Genomic DNA, 25,512 nt, shown 5'->3' with positions numbered 1-25,512 from the left:
GTGCAAGGAGACAGAGATAGATCTAACTAACCACAGCTCTACTTACAGCTCTGCCAGTAGTGCTGCTAGGGAGCAAATCAATAGTCACACGATGTCCCCTTTTGGGCACACGGTTGTTATGCAACCTGCTTAAACATAAACTATGAAAAAGATAGCAAAACCAGCGTGACGAGTAATGCTCAGTAAGGAATCTTCAATATCATTTGCTCAGTTAACTCTGCCCTCTGCTCAGTTAACTCTGCCCAGGACTTTGCTGACAATTAAACTGCAGGAGCAGAAGCATCAGGGTTCTTTCTGCTTCATAAATTAGGAATGGAGCCCACTCTTCACACAATCAGTTGCAAGTTACAGCAGCTGCTGAAAACAAAGAGCTCCATCTCAAATTCTAGACCACTGTCAAAACACAGCATATCCAAATCTGAACAATGCCAAAGTAGAAGAAAAGCATATCTGAACATGAAGCTTTCTCCATATGCTGCTTTCTTGGCAAATTGGATTTTTTTTCAAAATTCTCCCCAGCCATCAACTTCTCCTGTTCTATAAAAGAAAAAAAAATTCTTGAAGACATAGAGCTGAATATACCCATGAACAGAAGGTACTACTTAAATTCCTCATTTTCTTCAGCTAATCTTTTCGTCTTCACAGCTATTCACTGACCTGCAGTATGCTGAATTCTCAGAAAGAGTTAAGGGAGGGCTCAAGCACATTCCAGGAATCACATTCACCTCATCTGGCTAAAAACTGAGAGAAAACACTGGGAATTCCAGTGCGAATGCTTCATTCTGTGGTCCCCATTCAAGAACAGTGTCAACTCCTTTCACTTTTTTTTTTTTTTTTTTTTTGCTTCCCAGACTCTGAGGTCATCTGTCCCTTGCCTATTTTTATCATCCAGCCACCTTACTTTCAAGGCACACAAAGGCACTCTTACTACACTTTAGGAAAAAACAATAGTCACCATCCTCTCTTCATATAAGTCTCCTCTCTTTTTTATTTCTGTCTACTCACTTTAATTTGACTTCTTTCTCCTAACTGCAGCTTCACTGAAAGATAAAATCCTGGAAAAAATTCTATGCTCTGGTTTAGTCTCCTTCCCCTAAGTTTTTTTGCAATTAACTTTCTACAGATTATTGTCATTTCAACCAATTATACTTGTGTCTTACTTCTGCACTTCTCCACTTCCGCACACATTCTCCTCCCCCACTTCATCTGTACTCCATGGCTGCACATGTCATCATCCAATAGCCTCTATTCCTACCTCATTCACAGTTTTCCTTGAAAAAAACTCTTCACTGCTTTTGCATTTCCTCCAATAACAACCATAACCCTCATGCCCAGATTGAGATTACTTTGTTCATCTCAGCACTGCATCAGTGCAAGATCATGAAAACCAGACCTACCCTGCCAAATTCAAATTCTCCTTCAGGTTTTAGGACAAGTTTATGCTATATATAGATCTCAAATCTAAAAAAAAGAAAAAAAAAATAAACTGGAAGACAATATAGTTGTATCATCAAAGGGTACCAGTGACTCCAGCTACTTGCGCTGGAATTGTTCAGAAACCCCCGTAACCTTTCCTGTTATGCAAGACTTCATATTTGATAGCTCTGAGAGGTACATCCACACATCTCACTTCTGATAGTTTTACATTTTTTTACTGAAAAATTCCCAGGCCATCTTTCAACATATATACTGCAAACGAACGAGCCACAAACCAAACAGATGGCACAGCATATGTAACAAATGATAAAGATGGCTAATGTGTGTCTCCCACACACCTACCCTCCTTCCCTAGTTATGACTAAACAAACATAAGACAGATACTATGGATTACCAACATCATCACTCTTTGTTCACTACTGTACATTTTAGAGCTGCTATCCAAGAAAATAAAATAAAAGGATGCAGAAAAGTGAAGCTAGCTGGAGAGAATGTGTCTGATGACAATCATTATTGCAAGAAGTCTCTTTCTGAAATGGGACACTAGCAACAATAAGCATTATCAATGCAACACCTAGCGGGCAGCTCAGAAAAATGGGCCTGAACTAGCCAAGTACAACTCAGAACTCTGCATCTCTTAATTCATGTTCCCAGAATCCCTGAGTAAACTGTAGGACCAAGTCTGATCACTTTGTTTCAAAGCTACACAATGTCAGTGCCAAAATCAAAATCCTAAGTTAAGAGGTCTCACAGTTATCTACCAGTATTGGGCAGTACTATAGTCAAAACCTATCATAAGGGACACCTGCTTTAATATCTAAGGGGAAGACCAGTCTCTTCACTCTCAGATGAGTGACAGTCTTTTCCTGTACTTTTTATTTGCATTTTAGTTTTGCTTTTCTTTAGTTTTTTACCCCATGGGGGCGGGGGAAGTGTGGGGGGAAGGTGCAAGAAGACAAAGGTTACCTTCCCCCAAACTGTAGCGTATTCGTACATCCCATGCGTACATTGTTTCCTTGTTCTCAAATCCCAGCATCACAACTTGAGAGAGACAGATGATTGCGAGTGTGTGATTCAGGCCCTCATAGGAGAGCCCAGGCTCCAAGCCACAGATGTCTTCTAAGGTCATGCTGCTCCTCTCCTTGTGCCCTTTTTTTTTTTTTTTTTTTTTTTTTTTTTGCTTTTTCTTTTATTTTCGCTCGTGATATATACTGACACCAGCATGAGCAAACAGTCTAAAAGAAGCAAAACTGTCAGAGATGATGAGGCAGAGCATAGACCGTAACACATTTCTCAGCACTCTGCTGCAATACAAAGGTGCTTTAGAAAACTGCATGAAGTCAATGTAAGAACTCGGATTCCTTTTCCCACCCCAACCCCAGGTAGTTGGTAGCCCTTGTTTTCAGGAAGCAAACACTGAAGGCATGTTCCAAGAGTAATCTGCAATAAGGAAATAAGGAAGCCAGTAATAAGTCTTCCCTATCTTACTCATCAAAGTCCAGTGGCTTTTTTCAGATACTCTCCGGAGTCTGGCAGGGACTGACTCATTAATTCTGAACATTAGGAGTTATGCTATGATATTGTTCACATTACAAACTCTAAGGATCGAGACGCTATTGTCATCTGTATTTCCATTAGAACATACTGAACCACAAACGAAATTCTTACAGTAGCTCACAGATTACCCAACTCCTAAATGGCGAGCACTGCGAGATTGTTCATGCCGGCTCAGGTTTCCCAGCTAAATGCTACACAGTAGCGCTTGCTAAAAATCATTATGTGCCACACCTTCTTTTATTTATTTATTTTTTAATGTTTGCTTGTCTCACCAGTTGTTTTTAACTCCTTCCTAGAGGAGTTTATTACACAGCAACTGTGCAACAGAAGAAGGCAATTCAAGTGTCACAGTCCCACGGGAAAAGCACATTTCACAAACAAACGCAAAAAAAAACAAGAAAAAGGGGAAGAGACCTCTCCCACTTTTTGCATTTATGACAAAAGCAGCCCTCTTTCCTCCAGGTTCCTCTCCTATCACACAGTACTCCGCTGTAAATTAAATTAATGGTCAATACCAAAGCTGCAACATCCACAGCTTAAACTGAGTTATAAACCACAGAGAGAAAGACCCCCTGCACCATTTTATGGATGTTGGGGTGCAGTGCTCTGAGCCCTGGTGAGGTGCCCTGGGCTCTCAGCTGGGCAAGGACTGGCAAATCTCCAAACAGATGAAAAATGACTGAAAGACTGAACTGTCTGCTAACTAATGTAGAGCTTTGCACGGATCCCCAACTGTCTTTGTGCACCTGTTAGCAAAAACAGCTGCAACCACAATGTTTAAGCATTCTACAATACAGTTGTGTGTCTGAAGAAACAACAACTACGGTTTACGTAGCAAGAAAATCAAATCAGTGGGGCCTTTTTTTTTTTGTAAACCTGGCTAATTTAGCTAGAATAAAAATACTACTTTTGAGGAATAAGCTACATTCAGTTCATTGATAGATGAGGCTTCCTCATCCATCCCCCTCAAATTTGGCTTACTTGTGTTAGAAATCCAGGCCCACATTCACGTGTCCAGATACCAGCTCTAGAATCAACAGGTGCCTTTCCACACAGAGAAGTTTCACAGATTCAGATGAGATACAGGTATTTAAGACACTAAAAAATTACTGTAACAGCTCAGGTAACAAGAATTAGGTTTGATGAGCTTCAATTACTATGAAACATTCAGTCTACCAGCAACAGCCTAGAAAAGACACCATAATCCATTCTGCAGCAATGCAGATTCAGATTTTCTAAATGACAACATTTAGCCCTGAAAAGATATTCTTTTGGGCCCAAATGCTTTCCCTGTTGGGAATAGATGGGAAAACCTAAAACCCACTTTTCCCTCTGCAGCAGTAAAACATCAGCTCTGTTTAAGATTTTCAATTTCCCCTTCAGAAGCATGGAAACTATCTTTTTTTTCTTTTTTTTTTCCCCCTTAATTCAAAATGTCATTTTATTTTTAAATTGAAGTGATATTTTCTGTCAAAACACTGATCAAAAATAACTACCAAGCTTACAATGCCAGCTTTTTTTTTTTTTTTACATACACCCAGCAGTCACCCTGAAGAAATAATAATAATTCGGGGGAAAAAAAAAAAGAAAAAATTTCCATTTTAAACGGGCACTAAACCCAATGGCTCTGCTTTGCAAAGTCACTTTTCCCGTTGGTTTTAGCCTGGCATTAAGCTGCGCAGGAGCTCGCCCCGAGGCCGGACAAAACTTTTGGAGAGCCCTGCCAAGGGTGCGCACCCCGAGGGGAGCCCTGCGAGCCCCGAGGGCCCCGAGCCCTGTCCCCCACCGACGGGACGAGGAGGAGGAGGGACACTCCTGCCCTGCCTCCCCCCAGCCCAGGCCTCCTCTTACCTGCCACCGGGGAGGGCTTGCGCAGCACCAGCCACCTGCTCTTCCACTGCAACGAGAGGCAAAGGGACAGGGTTAGCCAGGGCCGTGCAGGGGAGAGCGGGCTCTCTCCCCTCGGGGAAAAGGGACGTCGGCCGGGGACCCCCGGCCCCGCGGGGCCGAAGGGGCGCTCGGAACGGGGACCTTTTTTCCGTCCCTCAACTTGACGTGACCCTCCACCACCACGGAATCCGTCATCTTCAGTCATGATTCCGGACAGCTGCGCCGGCTCGCTGCGCCCGCCCCACGCTCCGGCCGCCCGAAGGGTCACCTCCAAAATAGCTTTAGGAGGGCCCCGCGCGGGCGGCGCGGCACTGCCCGGCCCCACCGCGCTGGGGGGAAAGGGGGTCCCGGGAACCCTTTCACTGACTTCTTTGTTCACGTATTTTACTGTGCGCGTGGTTTTGGGTTGCTTGTGGGTTTGGGGGTTTTTTTAATAATTTTTTTTTTTTTTCTCCAGGGTTTCAGAGCGGGAGGTGCGGCCGGCGCATCCGGAGCGTCGCAGCCCCGCTCGGACCGCCTCGGTGGATCCGCTCCGGGCGGGACCCCCGCCCCGATCCGGCTCCGGGCTTTGCGGCCGCCCGCGGGGCAGCCCCGCTCCGGGCTTTGCCGCTGACCCGACCGGGGCTGCCCCGGCCCGGGCGGCCGCAAAGCCCGGACCGGATTTTCCTCGCGAGCGGGGCCGGCAGAAGCACCCCCTTACCGTACCTTCCTTATAACGCCCAATTCTCACTTTTCAAAAGTGTAATTACAGCTCTCCTTGGCTCCCAGAAGACATACAGCCAAGTAGCCCAGATAAAAATAATCTCTTTTTTTTCTTCTTTGCAATGCAACTGTCACGAGATAACAACACGCTTATGCCAAGCCCACAGCAGCTACAATTAATGGAATAAGATGTGTTAATGATGTCCTCGGATTTACTTCCACGAGCAATGGACTAATTAGAGTCCATTATTCCAAAAATACTCCTACTGCATCTTATTTGATGGTAATTAGTTCTTCAGCTTTTTTGAACAGCACCACAGCACATTTTTCTTTCAATAGCAAAACAGAAGGGGTTTTTAGATGTTTGCATTTATTTCTTTCCTTTTAATCAATCAGTTTGCATGGAATAACACACAATTTAATAAAACCATCTTTAAGTGTGTTTTGTAATGAATTAGGAAAGTGTTTGTTCCACTGGCTTTGCATTCCAATTCAATTTCAATATAAAGTTAGGAAAAATATCAGATAAAATTTCACTGGTACATCTAAGCTAGACTTTCACTTTAACCAAAGTGATAATCACTTCAAGGAGGTGAAAACTATGGAAGATGAGTTTCCATGGGGTAATGCTCAACAGAAAGATAGAAGGCAGAAGGTGCTGGAGTGCCCCTCAGGAATGTGACTGATGTCAGGGGTGTGAGAGGTCAGGCAAGGACATCTCACTTATCCTGGTCATTTCCTTTTCACTCCTACTGTGGGTCTGTGCATTTAATACAGTGCTAGTCACCATACAACCGATGCTAAATTAAATGTTTTTAATTTAGTTCCACAAAGTCAATGCAGTAACAGTGGACAAAGAGGCTGCTTTGAAAGTCAAAAATTGATTTTAATGCATTCAAAGTATTACAGTATCAATTGGAGATTTGCTATTTAGACCTTTGAGGGCAGAAAACAGACCATTTAATATACTTTTTAAAAAGATGTTATTGTTTGTATTGGTGTTGCTGTGTGGTGATACAAGCAGCATGGATTTTGAAAACAGGACAGCTGAAAAGCTCTACACAAATTGTCAGAAACACAAGTCTAACACCTTTCCAATCAAACAGCCACCTTCTTTAATGCAACACAAGAACAGAGAGAGAACACAAATAACACAAAACCAGAAGATCATAGGTATGCACAGTGTGGATGGATATTAATTTCAAAGTGAAACTGAAGTCACAGAACAAACACAGACATTCTGAATGGCTTCAGCTTTGAATGGAAACCTGTTCCTCATGAATCCCTCCCAAAGAAGAGTAAATAATTCCTTCATGCTGATTTAGTACTTGTCTTTCAGCAGCAGGTACAGTTAGTTTTGTTACATGGTCACATTCATTTCAGGGAGTTAAGCAAGCCAGACTCATAATGCAAATGGCCAGGAAGGAAAAGCCAGACAAGAGTCTTCAGCTTGTTTTGGAATCAAGACCCCAGAGGTGGATCTCAGTTTTTCAAGGTAGTGTTTAGTGCTTCAGAAAAACAAACTAAAGACTTTGATCTCAGGATTCACAGTATTCATAGCTGAAAACCATATCCAAGCACTTACATCTGTCTGCTGGAAATTTGTGTGGCACTTGCACAAAACTGGGAGCACCACCAGCTGAAAATGATCCTCGTGCCCAACTTGCAGATGCCTTCCAACACAAAGTATTATTTCATGTTTCTATCAGCTCTCAACCTATAGAACAACCTACAGAGGGATTCAAACATTTTCCTGTAATTTTATACATAACAGACTAAGTCCCAGAAACAGAGGGTAAATGTTTTTATTAAACAGTTTACATCATTCTACTAGATTAGCATTGTTATATATTTGTACTTACACAAATTCAGGGTTTGGTTATTTTTCCTTACAAAGTTTCTTTTAACTGCAGATATCATTCACCACTACTAAGAAACCCATGAGGACAGTACCAGAACTATAAAACAAAACACGTATCTGAGTATCTAGGCACCACTTTAAAATTCTGTATCTTAAAGCACAACTTTGCTTGAAACACTTGACAGAGTTCATAAGTGTTCACTACCAGGGGAAAAATACATTTCACATCAACACTTCAAATGTACAGAGCTGACATGGCTAAAGGTTGCATGTATTAAAAAAAAAAAAAAAAAAAAAAAGGCAGCTGTAATTTTCTTTGTTGTTTGTTGTTGTTGTCATTGAATAATTTTCTTTTTTTGCTAACACAGCTGAGTCCATGGCCTCTAAACAGGTATATATTTTAATAATTTCTTTGATTGTTCCCATAACAATTCCACAGACCATGACAGCAAGGCCTGTGGTTTATGATACCACCAAATCCCCAAGGAAAATATCGAGCTGCTCCCCCAGCCATCCAGTTGAAAAATCTATTAAGAAAAACCTCCTTTCTGAATTATCTAAACAGCTGAACGACTTGTTAGTACAAAATCTAAGACACTTTCACTGTCAAATTTAAGAAACGCTTAGGGATTTATCATCAAGGTAAAGTATTTCCATTGCTATCTTCAGGGCAAGGAGCAGATCACAGTCTGAAAAAGGTCCTGGCTCTATTGGCCTAAATCAGGTGCTCCAAATTCCAACACTTTTCAGCAAGAAACGCTGAGCTCCCAGGAGGGGAGCTGAAAAATTGCACATCAGATTCAGCAGAGCTCTGAGGCACATTCTCGATTTTACGTCAGTGGAACATAGTAATACGTTAATACAAAAATATGCTTACATGGTTGGTTGAAACAAAAACTAAACCCTCCGGGTTTTTTCCCCAGAACTGGTTTGTTGCAGTTAGCTGAGGAGCAGCTTTACCTACGATATTCTATTGGTGTCTCTTGATCTGAACTTCAAGAGATGACTTCTGAGGGAGAGGGAATTTCATTTTTGGTGCTCCTCCTGTCTATTTCTCTATCTCATCTGAGAATACAAGTACAATGTTGTTATGGGTTGGTTTGGGGGATGGCCAGAAACTGCATAAACACATCAAATCACTTTTTATGTAATCCACCAGGCAGACAGAGAGTCGTAGATTTTTGTGCACTGTCTCAACATGTTTGTGTTTTTTTTTTTATTAAGACAAATAAAGACATTCATGTACGCTGAGCAATCCACAGCCCCAGAATTCTAGATCAAGGCTGCTGACATCAGATTGATCAGGCCTACTTTTGGTGATATGGCTTGGAATTGCTATGAATTACCATGACAGTTTTTATACCAGTTTATAATAAAATACTTATGCCACTTTAATGAAACCAGAAGATTCCTGAACCCTGCTTCAAATGCTAGCGTATTTAACTGTTCAACTAGTTTTTCGGGGGGCTATTTTCTCATTAATCCAGTTTACATAGTTTGTCACTCGTGTATATACTCCAGGTTTGTTGACTCTGCCACAGCCATCTCCCCAGCTGATAATTCCATAGAGGTAAGAGATTTCATTTTCCTCACAGGCCAGAGGTCCACCAGAATCTCCCTGTATTAAAAGTAAACAAAGATTATCTAATTTGATAGAAAGCAGTCAGAAAAAGATCAGTTTGGGAAAGTCCTAAATTAGGAATGTTTGCATGTGAGATTTAAACTTTAAAAAAAAAAAAATGGAAGCATCAGTGTACTGAAATTTTGTTATAGAAAGCTTATTTAGCCATACTCACATCTAATATAATGGTGGATTTTTTTAAAAAACACATTGAACAAAAGTATCAGATTTTGTTTAAAAATAGGAAATTCTTTTAGATTCAGACACCTCATGAAGAGCACAGTTGATTGAGATCACTTTCAATGGGGGTAAGCAAGTCTTTAAGGATTGGCACTACGCTGTAATATCAGCACTGTATGGATGGGTTACATGGGTCCATTTGGAGAGTTTCTCGATGCAGTTTACTGTAACTGTCAGAGAACATGATAGTTTTCAAAGAAAGGTGTTGCATATAGACACACTTTTCCATGTGACTGTGGGATGCTGTAATTTTATGTGGCATATGGGGTTTTGGCATCTGTTGAATTTGATGCTACTGAGCATTTACCTTGTCACTAAAACCACAAACCAAAAATCAGCCCAAACTACACTACAGCAAGGATGAATTTGGAACGCTTTTACTTATTTTAAAGCTTGCGAACATTCAGGACATGGGTTTTTATTGTTATTATTATTACTACTCTTAGACAGACTTTCTACAGGAATTAAAATGTTAGAAATGAAAAATGTGTACCATTTCACCATGTGTACTGGTGAAAGAGCCACCACTCTTATTTGAGATGAAGGAGAAATATATTTTTTTCCTATTTCAAAAGAAAATTCCTTGAGTGCAAAATACATAGGAAAATTGTGTTGCCTTTACACTAGGAGATTTCTGTGATAAATGATGGACGTCAAATGAACTCTTGCACCTGAGATCAATTTACTTCTCAGAATTTTGTTTATTTTCCACAATTAGTCTCATTGATTGCAATTTTGGTATCAGTGCACTGATCAAAAAAAAATTTTCCAAGAAAATCTTTAAAAAATAATAAAGCAAAACACAATATCTGCTTGGCATTTCTTGGTCTTGAAATATTTTTATACGAAACACATGGTTTACAGGTTAATACCCTAAGTGTACATTGAGAAAGCCTCAAGGTCAGCTACATTTGTTATGACATCAGACCACACTACAAGTCTGACAACAGGGAAAAAAATAATTATTGATTCACTAATAATGATTTCATGTCATGAGCACTGTTCTTCAGCAACATCTGTGACTCTAAATCGCTCTTTCTCAGACTTCGCAATTCTCTCCAGATGACCCATCTTTGTGCAGCTCCTTTCTCCTTCCCTCTTTTTTCTTCTTTCTCCCTCTCATTCCTGATCTCTGTTTTTCCAAGACAGGGAGAGAGAATCAGCTGTGATCCTGCCTCTTGTGTTTGCACTTCCTGGGTAAGGCAAGGAAAGCTGAGCAAGCAGGGTAGTGTCCAGGCTATAGTATGAACACTTGCAGACAGTAACTACCATCAGTATCAGATGGAAATCTTGAGCCACTGCTGGCTGCTGCCATTTCACTCTTGACACCTTTCTTTGGATAGGTTTATGACATATGTATGGGGCTATAGGGCTTCCAGCATACATTATGCATGATATTCTTTGCTGCACTTAATCTCACTGCCAACCATTAGCTGTGTGCTGCCTTTTCACAAATTTATGCTAATACAGCATAACCCTCCTCCTTCAAAATGAACTGAATATAAAATCTGAAGGTTTATGTAAGGAATAATACCTGATCCTTCATTTTAAAAAGTTTCACCTCTCACCACAACAATTCTGCATCCTTATTCAGAGCAGTAAGAGCATGCAGTTATGTGATCGTTCCTTGAAGGACAGAGGTTGCCTAACACAGTTTCCAATTGACTGATGTTCTACACCATTCAATCCCATCCACTGTAGAAACCTCAACTCTTTCTTCTCTAACTTCAAGACTGCTCCTCACCTCCTACCCAGGTGTCCTTATTTCCCCTCAGGCAAGAGGCAGCAGCTCAGGGAGTTGGCCCCACACGGGTTCCTGCTGCTTGTTCCTGCCAGCACATCCCTGCCAGCTGGCCAGCAAACCATTGCCACCACGTGCAGGCTCACCCAGGAGCTAAAGCAACGCATCCAGTGCATTGTCACTGCCTTTTGTGAAGGTAGGAGTAATATAACACCCTGTAGCTCTTCTTAGTTGACATGGAACAGGTTAAAAAATAAAGGTGGAAGCAAAGAGTGCAGCCATATAAGGTTCTTTTCTTTAGGAACATTTCTTTTCTTTAGGAATACCGTAATATCAAAAGTGTCAATTGTAACACTGCAACATTTCTGGCCATAATATACATTTCTATCTTCTGCCTAGAGATGACTCACAGCATTACCTGACAAGCATCAGATTTACTATCAAAGTAGCCAGCACAGAACATATTTTCAGTGAGTTCTGTTCCATAAATTTCAGGACTTCTGCACTTCTCCTCAGGAATAAGTGGAACCAGTGATTCTTGCAGGACATCTGAATAACCAGTTATATCTTTAAAAAAATCATAGGGAGGAAAAGAAAGTCACTTTTATAGAATGTCAATAACATGAAAACACAGGGCACAATACAACATATAAACACACTTAACTCCTCTCAGTAATCATGTTGTGGATATCTTTAAAAGATAATAATCTTTATTATGATCTTTCTGATCCTCCAGTCAGACTCTATGCCATGTCCAGACATTAATCCACTTCGGATTCTGTCATTTCCTAGAGATTCAGTCCCCTGGCACAGCTGTCCTCTTCCCTTTCCAGATGTTGTAATAAATCATCCATTTATCGAAGGCTCCATTACTTCTTTTAGCCTTTAGAGTACACATTTAGTCCTTGATACCTACCTGGAGAAACCAGGGGTAGGATTCACTTGACTAAGGTACCAGGTTGTTGGCACCTACAAGCAGCTACCTGCTCCCCTCCCAGGCAACATAGATCTAGTTAGCTCATAGCTCATCTCATCCTAAAATCAGTGCAAACATTTGGTCAAGGGAACTATGCTCCAAATTCCAAGGACTATAAAGGAAGTTCAGGATGACTGTTTCAGATGTAAGTGTTGTAAACATCTAAAGGCAGGTAAAAAGAATCTCACCAGAAGTCCCTTGCAAAATATTTTACCAAAGTCTCAGTTGTATAACATATACTTGAGCATTATGTTTTTATCATCTTCTTTTTTCTACAGACACCAGCTCTCATTTTACTCACTCTCATGCTTGTGTCCCCATCCAGAAATCTGACATTTCAACTGGTCAGGGAAAACAGTGTTACTTTCCGGTAAGCAGATGGGCTGAACAAACTGGGATTTGACAGCACAACGGGTGCCATTCTTCTTCAGCTTAATCAAAGCTGCAGAACAGAAAATACAGGAGGAAGAAAGTGACTGTTCCCTTTCTCTAATGGGATTGGCAGCAATGGGTCTCAGATACAAATTTAATTATCCCCTAAGCCTCTCTTAATTAAGATATTTCAATCAAAGACTCATCTCAACAGCACCTGATTTCACAGCAAATTGAAGGCTGAAACATTCAGCTACTCCCCTTGTGGGAATATTTATTTTATGCTATGCTCACTGAGCACATTTTGCTTCACTGCCTTTGTAGAGAAAGGGGAAAGTAGAAAATACATATGTATCCTCCCAACTTATAGTTAAATAACAGTGACATATCCCCAACTTTCAGCTGAAATAAGTGGGATGTGCAAGTACTCACTGCTTCTGAAAGACTGACCACTGGCCTAATTCCAATTCCATTTAAAAAATTAATTACACCAAGAGGTGTATTTTATGCTCTGTTATCACTGAATTCAGCAAAATTCAAGATCTTGAAAATAAAGGAATAAAAACCCAGCATATTTCAAAACCAAGCTTCTGAAAAACTCTTATTAACCCCTCAAGGGGCTGAAAACAGTGTAAATATGAAGCTGTGCAGCATCATGAGATTGATACCGAAAGATTTTGAAACTCTGTAGCAGGTTCCCCTGTAGCAAATCTCTTTCATTTGGAGCAGCATAGGGAGCTTTGTATTTGGTGGAACAAGGGCACCATGTTGGTTTGGCCACACCACTCAAAGAGAACAGAGCTGAGGTAATGTTGACACACCTATTAAACCTTCCCATCACACCTTTTGGAAGCTCAAGGTTTTGTGAGCACATCTATGGAAAGCAAGTGATCCCACTGGATAGTCTTATTTCTCTACCAATTACAATTGTTGGCCTTGGTGGAAGAGTATCTCACAGGTTGAGAAGCCCACACAAACCTTGCTCCGATACTCAGCAGCTTGTTCGTCCCCACCTTCCTGCTCTTCCACACCAACTCTGCCTGTTGCTGAATCCCCCAAACTTCCCAGCAAACACCCATGTGGTAGTTTGTTTCCCTTAGAAAAGTGTTCAGCAGGAAACAACTCTTCTACTGCATCAGTAGAAATCACTGACTGGATAAAACACAACCCCACATCTTTCCCCCCAGTTTCTACCTGCTTGTTTGTTTTTGTGATTGGGCTCATCTTAGGCACTCCATGTTCAGCTCTCCCTCAATTTGGACATTGCAAACCTGTGAGGTATGCCAAATTTCAGAGGCTATGAGGTGGTTTACGTATGAAATGGTTTATACCAGGATATTTCAGAGCAGAGTAATGCCTCAAATCTAGTTCGTCTGCTACACTGTGACAGAGCTCCCACCAACACAGAATCTGAATGCTTTTTGCATTCAGAAAATATTCGCCATCTGGGTGCAAAAAAGCCAGTCCATGCCTGACCTAAAATATTCCTAATGTCAAGCTATTAAAGTCGCATAGACAAAGTGCTCACACAGCTTGATACCCTGGGGTGATGTGCCACCTTTCACAAGAACAGATCAGAAAATAAGCAGTGAGTTGCTGTTCCATTGTCATTCTGACTAATATTATAAGGTCAATCAGAAGGGCATTTAACTTCTGACTGATAAGACAGCCAATTTTTAAACCTATCTCAGTGTAAAAATGATTCTTAGTAAAACAGATTTTCAGAGTAGATGGGGTTATTATATTCATCTAGTCAGATCCTTTATACAATACAGACAATAGAATTTTACCAAGTAATTCCTGCATCAAGCCCACAGTTTCTGGTTCAGTTGAAAAAATGCCTAATCTCACAAAGACTTGAAGTGATGATGAATCTGCCACACACCTAGGTAAATTGCTCCACAGGCTAATTATCATAATTATTTTAAATTTGCAATTTATTTTTCATCTGAATTTGTCTAGCTTTCAGATGCTGCTATAACTCTGGTAGAACTAAGAACCTCTGGAATCAAAAGCCTCTCCCAGTATCTATGATTTTTTCACTAGGAAGGCATTTTTTAACACACCAACTAAACTTGAAACTGAGTATACAGAACATAAAACTGTAGGAACAAAAATACTCACCAATATCATGTTCAGTAGGGTTGAACACGGAATACTCAGGATGCAAGATATATTTCTCTATTTCAAATGTCTGTGTTACATCAGTTGTTTTATTAAATATTTGCTGACCCAGAACTACTGTAATAGTGGATTTTAGGGGGCTGTAATACAAAAGAGAGAACAAGCAGTTCTGTGATTGACAGGACAAATGCAGCCAATTTTCCAGTGGCTATGTATCCTATGAACTGGTGTAACCTCAGCCTCCCACCACGTCCATTATTTACCCTCTCCTAATGCCTTGACCTGTTTCCCAGGCTTCCTACCTACTGGGAGCAAGGAAAAAGATATCTAAGGTTACAGTGAGACCCAGGCTTTGTGGGTCCTGATTAGCCTCATGAAAGGCTTCTGCTTCTTGACAGAAGGGAAAGGCAAGCACAGGCACTGCTGCCCAGCTGCTGTCTGGCTAACAAGCATCTTTGGGGGCTGTAAACACTTCTTGTTCTAGAAAATTAACTGAGTCAACTTCAACCAGACTTTGCCAATGAGTACAAAAATTACGGAGAAATAAATGAGGGATCAAAATATGAGTCAGTGGTGGATATCTCATTTCTCTGGGAAACCAGTCTCCTGAAAAATTAACAGTCATGGGCCAAGATTTGAAAGGTGCTGGCACACTGGCAACTCGGGAACATCTGGGCAGCCTCCACGTAAAAGATATCACCACTTCTGCTCTGAGATTAGATTGATCTGTGTTAATTCTGTTGTCCAGAATCAAAAGCAACCTGGTGAAGGAAAGATCCAACAGTACATGAATCTAAGCAAACACCATAACCAGAGGAGAACACAGTTTTTGCAATTCACGTCATCTTTTTTAACTATCAGGTTTTGACTTTAAAAAGACCATAGTCCTCTCATATACAGTGTCCTAGGACAGAAAACTGATAAAGACCAGTAAGTACAGCACTTGGGAAGTAAGGGACATTTGGGAATAATCAGGAAATTATCAGTGTTTGGGGAAAGCAGTACATTCTCTATCTTTGAAAGCAACAGAATTCACATTTCACTTGTTTTAAAACCAATTCTATCTTGTTTTAAAACCAATTCAATCTGCATCTGCATAATTCTACAATGAATTTAGTTAGCAAGTGTCTCCAACATTGCAGCTCTCATATGTTTTGTTATCCAGAGCTGTAGAAAATATCTGCTGTCACACATCATCCATGGATGCAGAGTGGTTAATATCATTGCCGTTTCCCTGCAGTCATGGACTTAGAGGAAAGAGATTCTGGGTCATTGCAATGCAGAGAGCCAGCAGCAACCCTTCAACAAGAACTATGTTTAAGGTTAATAAAGGAAAAGGCAATGTTTATTTTATACATGAGGTATGAAGAATACAAGAGGACAATAAAATGTTCTTTGATCAATATGCAAGGCCATGATTTTCTCAGTGTTGTTGCAGTAGTAAACCAACCTCCTTGCAAATCAAATTTTGGGCCTGTAAGACAGAATGGAAGTTCACATAGATTTTAGAAGCACTAAATGGTTCTACTATGATTTACAAATGGCTCATTCAGGAAAAGAAATAAAACAGGAGGGGTTGCAGAAAAGGGAAAACAAAAAATAATTGAGCTGCACAGGTATCTATTGTCGCCTAGTGGAAAACAGTTGGAATTGTGACTACCAGAGGTACTAAACAAACAAAAGAGAGCAAATTACAATGCAGTAATTATGGAAAATCTTTATGTACCAAACCAGCAGCTGGAAGTGGGTGGAAATGTCCTGAATAGCTGCCAAAGTTAGTAGCTATTTCACAACATTTGAAAAACAAATGCATTGTGGCTTAAGTTCCAAATGCTTCAGTACAGCATTCACAGTGGTATTATTAGCTCTACAAGCTATCAGTGTATGTATTCTGGCACAAGGTTTCTGTTTCTCTTGGCTTCTTTACTATGCAAAGGAACAATAGGTATGAAATGATGTAATATTTTTCCCTTCAATGTAATCAAACTGAAAGCAGGGAAAGTGTTCAACATTTGTAGACAATTAAGTATTTGCAATAAAGTAAGAACATCCTATAGTGAATATTTTCTCCAGTGTCCCACAGGAGAAAAAAAACCCATCTCTTAAGAAAATCAGCCTCAAAAGTTTAGTTCTACCCTGTGGCTTTTTGTAAAGCCCAGTTCATTATATTTGTGTCAACCAACAGTAATTTATTGTCTCCAATAAATCATTGCTTGGCTGTTTGAGTCTTTTTGAACAAAACACAGCAGTGAGCATAGTCGCCTCTGTTATATCTCAAAATAGCCATAAATATTTGAACAGGTAACTAAGAAGAAGCAAAATACTTCTATTCCCCTGCAGATTCTTGCACGTGCAAACTCCCCTTCTATGTCCTACTTCACCCTACCTTTTTCCTTTAGTCAGTTCATTTAGCTTCTTTGAGACTCCTTAAGGAACAAGATTACAAGATTATAGAAGTCCAAGCTATTTTTTAGCTCATTAATAGCATTCAAATTGCCAGAAATTCCTTTTGATACATTGGTCCTTTATAATCTCATCTTCTTTCTTACTTGTTTCAGTTCAGTTTGTTGTGAGGACCCACTGTCACATTAAGGGGTCAGTTTACCTGTTAGCAAAGCAGTGTGCTGCTGACACAACCCAACAAGTCTGAACCAGGCTTCCACCGCAGAAACTCCCTCCAATATATATAGCTGCTGTCCAGGGATGAGATCCAGGCAGAGATGAAGATCCCCCAACAATCCTAGGTCTCACAAAACTTCTTTTTTTATGTCTTCTCCCACATGGTCTTCTGGTAACTGTGTAAGTACCTACATTGTCTGGAACTGGTGGCCTCCTTTCCCTGCTTGCTGAGATAAAAAGAGATATGGCATCAGACTATAAATCCGTGCGATTTCTGAGGACTATAACTTTTACAGATGTTTTAAAAAGAAAGATTCATTAAATTATGGAATCACAAAATGGTTTAGGTTGAAAGGGATCTTCGAGATCATCTTGTTCCAAACTCCCTGCTGTGGGCAACAACACATTCCACTAGACCAGGTTGCTAAAAGCCCCATCCAACCTGGCCATGGACACTTCCAGGGATGGGACATCCACAGTTTCTTTGGGTAACCTGTTCTAGTGTCTCACAAACCTCCCAGTAAAGAATTTCTTCCTAATATTCAATCTAAATCTACCCTCTGTCAGTTTAAAGCCATTACTCCTTGTCTTGTCACTACAGGTCCTTGTAAAAAGTCCCTCTCCAGCTCTCTTGTCGCCCCCTTTAGGTAGTGAAAGGTTCTGTAAGGTCTTCCTGGAGCCTTCCCCGGGCTGAAAGTTATCCTTAAACATTCACATAAAACTGAATTTTATTCAGTTCCTCAGGAGACTTGTAAGACAGAAGGCTATGCCTATTCCCAACACTGGCTACATGTGTACTAGTGTAATTTAAATTCATTTATGAACATTCCCAGACACTGTTTCATTTACCAGTACAGATACAACCTTCCCATTATACATGATACATCACACCTTCATTTTTTGATTCTGGACTGAGCTTTGATATTGAGATAGCAAGGACCAAGGCATTTGTGTTAGTATCATCTACTAAATGCTTTAGAACCATAGAAGAGAAATAAAAGGAACACATTATAAACCAACTTTTCAAATTAAAACTCTGTTCTAAAGGTTGGCTTCAACATTATTAACAGGTAAATATTATTTAAGGGGAAGAGCAGAATCTTTAGGTTTTAGAATTAAATACTATGTCTCATACATCTTCAGAATACAGACTTTTCATTGCTCACAGAGGCCCATTCCCTTCTCTGGGCCCAGTAATTCCCAGAGCAATGACAATTTGTACCAAAGCATCAATCATTTCTGACACTTCACATGTTCTAGCAGAAAAGTCAAGGATATTGGGATTATTGTGACTGAAAACAGTAGTATGACACCACTGCTGATTCAGGACAAAAATCACGGATTGTATCACAACTCCAAAAGATGCAAAAGAAGTCTGTTGTCATTTGATTTACTGCAAACAGTATAATAATAACAGTATAATATTAAACACTCCTGGGTACAGTAGAACATTCAAAGTTATCCCACAAAAGCTTGTTGTAGTATCAATAAATCTTCTTAATTCATTCACAACATGGATTTTAAGAAAGTCTTTACATACCACAAGTTGGAATGTCACAATACTCCCAAGACAAACTGTTGTTCTTCATGATGTAACACCATGGCTTCTCATCATGATCTGGATTTCTAATTAATTCATGGGGAGAGAGAATTACAAGCATTAACCACAGAGTTGTTTCAAGCTTCCCAGAGGTTTTCTGCTTTTTCCTCTTGCCCCATACAGAGCACTGACAGGACTCTCAGGTTTTGAGCCATCTGACAAAGCGCTGAAGCACCCGCTAACCCCTACAAGGGGAATTCTTCATCTTAAAGGTAACCAAGCCTAAGGTTCTCTAGGACCTGAAATACAGACACATGACTAAACACCTGTAAAACTTGCCTACAAGTATTTGGAGGCATGAGCATGTTCACAGGGTTTAACTACAGCCCACACTGAAGTGCTTTAACATATATGAGCTCAGCTATTTTCAGAATTAAATCTCATAGGAGAGATTCCTTTTTTTAGGTTATTTTTTAAGTGAGGAAATTCCAACACAGGTAGATTCATAGAAAATCCATAACAGGAATAGCTAGCAAAAATGAATTTGCAAAGCTCAGGTTCCCATTCCCTGGAGACTCTGAGGAAATGAAAAACTACGTCAAGAAAAAATTGTATTCCTAAAACGGTGGGGAAAAAAGGAGTAAAGGAAATCATTTAGCCCTTTGTTACTTTGGTGTCAAACAGGTTTTGGTTTGATTCCATTAGGATTTTCCTGTGGTACAGCGTGATTATCTTTATAAATGCCTTATAGGTTACCAGAAATTTGCCCAGTTTACTCCTTCAAGAGTATAAGGGGATTTTGAAGACCCAAAAAGATCTTTACTAAACCAAGAAAAATAGACATGGTAATTTAGGGCTCCAGATAAACAGTAATTCTAATTCCAGTTGGATTTATCACAAGCACTATCTGTTATTGTAAGGTTCTTCAATAATTTTTTTCTTTTTCAATCTGACTGCTCTTCAGAAAAAGATTAGAGCACTTTCAAATTCTCAGAACTGAAGAAGCAACACAGGCTGAGTCATCTTCTGCCAACAATGTTTCTAAATTTGACTATTTGAAGAAGATATCTGCAGGATTATATAGTGCACCAGAGATATCCCCAGAAATTGTAACAAGATGACAAAAAAGTGAAAAGCTTTTTTCTCAGCTCTACAGAAGATGAACACATCAGCTCCTACACCATTTTGTTCTTTGCATTTCAAATCTGAAAGTGAATATTGGGTATAAATGATGTAAATCAAAGGGCTCAGGTTTTATCAAGGCATAAAATATGTGCCAGATAAATTTCCATGCTGTGCTGGGACACCATAAATCAAGTACTGAAGTGCTTGCATGAAGCAATTTGGGAGGGTTTAAAGGAGGGGGTAGAAATTGCTTATTGTCAGTTTGTGTTAGATAGAGAAGAGCTATTTCAGCATGCATGCATGCTTTTTATCATCAAACAAATTAGGAAGTGCAGTGCATTCTGATTTTCCTGACACACTGGTCTAACTTCTGTGAAAAAAACAAACAAACAGAAAACTAACAAACAAAACTTTATACATCAACCAGTAATTTATGGAGAATCATTCAAAGTTTGCCAGTTTTAGCATTTGCTCATCTCCAGGATGAGAGATGTTCTCTCTAAATTGACCTCATCTAGACCTCAGAAATAGGGGGAACATAAGGTGACTGAGGAGGAGACATAAACCTATATAGCACAAGCTATTTTCAGTATAGCTCAACAGAAAATTTCAGCAGAAATATAGTTTATCAGTATGTGGTTCAGTCAAAATTGGAACACTGTGAAATCTTATTTGGCAATATCTTTGCTTTGTAAGAAATCCAAGAAATAAATCTGATGTCCCTTCTCAATATTATTTCAATATAGTGCTTTGATTTTTCATTTTCAAATAATTTTTCTCTTTTGAAAATATTTTCCTTTATGATACATCTTTTACAAGCAAAGAATTAGAAATTAAATTTAACCATTTCAGTTTAGCTACTGCATTGCTTTCTCCTTTTGGACAGTCATTAATGAACAATTTCAAAAGTTTTGCACTATGGTCTCATTTAAAAAAATAAACATCCCCCAGAGAAAAAAAGGACTTGGTATTTCCAACATTAATTTGTGCCTGAGCTTCTCTTGACAGACCCAGCTATTGATTTAGCCTATTACCAGATCTTGTCTTCTGTACAGTCCCTCTTGTCAGGCTGCTGAATTCAACCTAGATTTTCTGAGACAGTCAAAACACCTGCTTTGAGATTCCTGGCCTTTCTTCTTTCCACAATACATCCACGTCTTGCTGCACAAACGCAGAGCAAACAAGAACTTTCCTCACCTGCAGTAAGGGAACGGCCCCAGGCCAAGCTGTACTGCTTTCCCAGTGCTGTCAACGTGAAGCTCTTGGTAAAGCAGGTCTGAATTCCAAGGTAAGCAGCTGTGCCCAGAAATGGTTGTCTTGGCCGTACCTCTGTACTCCGTTCCATTGCCAACGTAGCACCGATGGCTCGGAACTGGCAGAGAGAGAGACTGGTCAGGAATCAATGCTAACTGCATGTTCAATACTTACTTCACAGCTGTGAGGTCCTAAATGAGAGCCAGCGGGCCTAGTTCTGTAAAATGCCTTTGATGTTCCACAGGAACTGAATGCATCAAATCAGGATTTTTCAATAAAGTAACCCAAGCAGTTAAAACTTCTGTTTAAAACTAGTAGTAAGTTAACCTCATTTTACACATGCACAAATAATTACTCAAGAGGCGGAACAGCAGAAAATTAGACCTAAAATTTGTACTATGTATGGAAGATTTCAGTCAGCAATCTGCAGCAAAGTTAGCAATATGGATGGGATTCCTCTGGTCTAATTTTAGACACAACTGAGCCCATCACTGGGGACTCCCTTTTTAGTCAATTAAGACAAAAGGAATTGCTAGTGCCAAACTGATCCAGCCTGTTTGAGATGACTTTTTTAAGATGTGGTGGATCCCATACACTCCTGTCCACATTGACTGAATCTCCAATGACAATATAAAATGCTTAAGGCAACCAGTTCAAATAGAGATGCATATGTTGAAAAGTACTGAAAAAAATCCTGCCCTGCTAGCAAGTGATTAAAAGGTCTGATTTTTGAAAGAACTTATTATGGCCTCTTATGTGCCCATATATATATATACACTATATCAGTATATATTACATACATGTAGCTACATAATGCAAACATATCTATTTTGCAAAAATTTAACTAGTAGGTCGAATTTTCTTATTCAAAAGCCATTTCTTTGTCACCTGCATGTGGGTTATTTCTTCAGATAGGTCTAACACATACATATTCTATGACCTATATACTCAGCTGCCAAGATCTATCAACAGCACATACCAGCATTAGGCTGAAAAACATATGGGGATGCATTTGTATACAAATAACTCCACTGAGCAGAAAGCCTATACTTCAAAACACAGCTCAGAGTATCCCAAAGGAAACAGAAAACCATCTAATGCACAAAGAGGATTAATTGTGACCAAGCCTCAGAAGGTTTCTTATCCCAGCCATGTCACTGTGACTTGTCCTTGACATCTGCAAGACTGGCGGAATCTTCTTCTAATCTTACAGACATACTTAAAGATATAACATCATGATATTGCCCGACTGTTGAAAAACACACTGTGAGAATGATCCATCATACTACACAGTGTAGACAGCTATTGCCAAGGATCTGTTTGTTCTGACAGAATAAGGTTACACGTGAACCAGGGCCCATAACCAGCACTGAGCTGGTGAATTACAGCACTGAACTGCTGGTGTCAATTATTCTTCCAAGTCATCAGTGTGACAGACCCCAAAACCACAAGCAAGCATATGGCATAAATTTGGGAGCCGGAAGTCAAGAAGTTTGGTGCAAGAACTTCTGTGCGAGTTAGCCCACAAACACCTAGCAAAATTCACTCTCTAGCTTGGCCTGGCAGACACTTTTGAGATGATGAGACCACAGTTTGTCCCACCCACACCCTGAACCAAATTGGCTTTATTTCAATTACTATGAATAAAACATTAAATCAAATTTATATTTTAACAAGCATAATCTAGGAGTTCACAGAAAATAATTTGTGAGCTATCACTTGTATTGCTAGCAATAGTAACCATGTCTTGGAAATCCTGCCATGTATTTTCCGGGCAACTTGCAAGTTACGCTGCTTTGTTTGCCTGAAACAGTGTCATGAAAATACCACCATCGTGCTGTATGCTAAATTTTTTCATATTTCAAGTGCAAAATGCTGTTTTTATTTGTACCCTACTTATTATATTCAGAAACAATTTAGAGTTGACTACATTTATGAGGATGAAACAAGAGATTCTGTTTCAGTGTAAACCAGGGCCATGTTCTGCAATACCAATGGTTTGGACATCTTGCTGATAGTGTTTAAAAGTTGTGCTCATCCTTGTCGGTCTTAAAACACAATGTATCTCTGTTTCATCAGGTCTGCCAGTCATTGCTAAAGCTGCCAGACTATTTTAACTGGAAGAGTTTGGTTCCTTTTTAAACCATTCCTCACATTCTCCTTCTGTAACTAAGAAGTTTAGATTACATCTTGCACTTATTGACAGGAACAGTAATATCTGTCAAACAGTTTTTTTGTTTCTATTTGGTTTTATAAGGAGTATTTTGGGCACAGACATAACATGACTTAATCTCATGTCTTGTGGAGAAGTTTCTGAGTTAACACAGTTGTTTCATTAGTAGCTTTCCACTGGTCTGTGCTTCACTCCAGCAACCTTTACCTGACTGGCAGCAACACCCTGGTACCCACAGTGGCTCTCATTAATGGGTTCTTCATTGTGTAACTAAGGCCATGAGAAGTATATGAAAAACCCAATACATTTTATCACCTATAGTTCAGGACAAACAGTTTTCCAAAAAAAGTCTCTGCAACTATTGAAGTCATATAGACCTTTTCCCTCTAATTCTCTTTTTTTGAGCTGTTACAGCACTGAAAAAATCTCTTTTTCCCTCTTTGTCAGAAATGGTGTATAGGTGATCTGCTTTCAGTAATTCTTGATGGATTGCTCTGATTGGGAATTGTTCATTCCCAAATCTCTATAGGTTGCACAATGTCTGATAACTCTGAAACATATTTATTTTCTCATGTGTAAGAAAGTAATGGAGGACATAATATGCATTTTTTTCTTCATTCACTCCCTTGTGCTACTGCCAATCACTATGTTGAGTAGAAATGGCCTAAACATTTATATTATGAAAGTTTTGATGCAAATGCAGATTTTAGTTACTCCACAGTCCTATGCCAATATCACTATTGCTCGTTTCTTTTAGGGAAAAAAAAATTAAAATTTAAAACTAGAAATAATTTCCTGTCATGTTTTATTTTTAAAATCCAAGATATTGCAACAGTTCACATAAAACATTCCAATTGTGTTAGGGTGGCATATTTTATTAGCATGTCACACCAAGTCTTTGCCTTTTAATTTTTCAATAAAAAGCAGGTTTGGACCTTAAAATTAACATCAACCTGAAATAGCAGTTATACAACCAGTTCTAATTGCTAACTGCCTGAAAACATTTCACAAACTTTTTATCTCCAGATCTTTTTTCAAGTTCTATAGTTACATACCTGAATATTTTAGGAGTTTGCTTTGGAAGTCTTTCTGCAGAAAACAATACATCTTTCAGATTTTCTTTTCCTCAAAACATCTCATCAGCAATTTTCCTAATGTTTTTGAGCTTTGAATGTATTTTCCTTCCAGATACACATAAGCTATTCCATTCTGGTAATAAAAATACATTTTTCCCCTGATAGTCCTAATTCTGGGACAGTAAAGTTTTAAGTAACCCTTTTATTCAGAAACGCTTTGTTTTCTCCCTGACGAACCTGTAATGCTTTTATTAAATGTTAGAATATATATTTTTTTATTGTTCTATATAAGTTGAAGACAGGAAGGGAGAGGGGGGAAGAGGAAAAGGACATACATTACCTCTCTGCTTACAAATGCCTTTACAAGTGGTCTTCTCCAGTGCCTAAAATATCAATTACCCCAATGGAAGAGTTCTTAGAAAATCATAAACTAAAACAAAACATTGGTGGAATTAAGAGAATATCCTCCATCCAGAGCTTTCCTGGAGCACATTTCCACTCCTGTTGCAGTGTCTCAGGAAGCTCCAGAGCTGGAAGCTTCAAAGGCTGGAGTGCTTTGAGCCTAAGCCCTGTACTGGTCTGAGAAAGCACTCCAGCACTCACTGGGTAGCAACTGGTTTGCAAGACAGGGCACTCATATATCTCCAAAGTCTTCCTAATACATCTACAAATGTATATTTTCACCTAAACCTGTTTCATTTATTAAAAATCATAGAATCATAGAACATACTGAGTTAAAAGGGACCCATCAGGATCATCAAGTTCAACTCCTGGCCCTGCACAGGACACGCAAGAATCATACCTTGTGCCTGAGAGCATTGTCCAAACACTTCTTGAACTCAAACAGGCTTGATTCTGTGACTGCTTCCCTGGGGAGCCTGTTCCAGTGCTCAACCAACCATCAGATGAAAAACCTTTTCCTGATATCTAACCTAAACCTGCCCTGACTCAGCTTCATGCCATTTCCTCAAGATGAAAAGCAATGAACAATGACATTTTATGCCTCTGTATAAGTTTATTGCTTACACAGCCTCAGCACTGCAGGATGTGTTGCTCTTCAAGGCATCCTTTACACAGATAATTTCAAGTTTCCTTTCTGTGTGAGCTCGGACTCATCAGATGCTTGCAGAAGGGTCTGTCTTTTCTTGATTCACCTAGAAGTTCCCTGACCTCCTTTCGTGGGTATCTGTGAGATCCCCTCAGA

General features: G+C 39.6%; 3 protein-coding genes across 8 annotated transcripts in view; all 3 read right to left on the bottom strand.

Annotated features, from left to right (window-relative positions):
- The window catches only part of LOC116785965 (protein Dok-7-like), a 55,656-nt gene extending 53,144 nt beyond the window's left edge, over positions 1 to 2,512 (bottom strand). For all 5 annotated transcript variants that reach the window (XM_032686189.1, XM_032686190.1, XM_032686192.1 and 2 more), the window contains exon 1: positions 2,404 to 2,512. In XM_032686189.1, coding sequence (XP_032542080.1) covers positions 2,404 to 2,473 — 70 coding nt within the window. In that variant the 5' untranslated portion in view covers positions 2,474 to 2,512. The remainder of the gene's footprint in view (positions 1 to 2,403) is intronic.
- On the bottom strand, positions 2,496 to 5,128 carry DOK7 (docking protein 7). 2 transcript variants are annotated; one of them, XM_032686194.1, is made up of 4 exons: positions 5,026 to 5,128; positions 4,846 to 4,891; positions 2,635 to 2,687; positions 2,496 to 2,591 (listed from the first exon to the last, which is right to left on the bottom strand). In XM_032686194.1, the coding sequence occupies exons 1-4, from the start codon at positions 5,077 to 5,079 to the stop codon at positions 2,520 to 2,522; spliced, it is 225 nt and encodes a 74-aa protein (XP_032542085.1). In that variant the 5' UTR covers positions 5,080 to 5,128; the 3' UTR covers positions 2,496 to 2,519. The 2 variants fall into 2 exon arrangements, 1 of the variants encoding a protein (XP_032542085.1); XR_004356779.1 differs by lacking the exon at positions 2,496 to 2,591 and having other exon boundaries at positions 2,631 to 2,672.
- A 2,238-nt stretch (positions 5,129 to 7,366) lies between these two features.
- Positions 7,367 to 25,512, bottom strand: part of HGFAC (HGF activator) — a 43,418-nt gene continuing 25,272 nt past the window's right edge. The window contains exons 8-14 of the mRNA XM_032685048.1: positions 21,003 to 21,177; positions 18,681 to 18,766; positions 17,127 to 17,367; positions 14,522 to 14,661; positions 12,327 to 12,467; positions 11,468 to 11,616; positions 7,367 to 9,065 (exon numbers count right to left, since the gene is read on the bottom strand). Of these exons, the coding sequence (XP_032540939.1) occupies positions 8,895 to 9,065; positions 11,468 to 11,616; positions 12,327 to 12,467; positions 14,522 to 14,661; positions 17,127 to 17,367; positions 18,681 to 18,766; positions 21,003 to 21,177 (1,103 nt within the window). The 3' untranslated portion in view covers positions 7,367 to 8,894. The remainder of the gene's footprint in view (positions 9,066 to 11,467; positions 11,617 to 12,326; positions 12,468 to 14,521; positions 14,662 to 17,126; positions 17,368 to 18,680; positions 18,767 to 21,002; positions 21,178 to 25,512) is intronic.

Source organism: Chiroxiphia lanceolata, chromosome 4, assembly GCF_009829145.1.
Source record: "Chiroxiphia lanceolata isolate bChiLan1 chromosome 4, bChiLan1.pri, whole genome shotgun sequence".
NCBI classification, from domain to species: Eukaryota; Metazoa; Chordata; class Aves; order Passeriformes; family Pipridae; genus Chiroxiphia; species Chiroxiphia lanceolata.
This window is presented reverse-complemented; position numbering and strand designations above follow the sequence as displayed.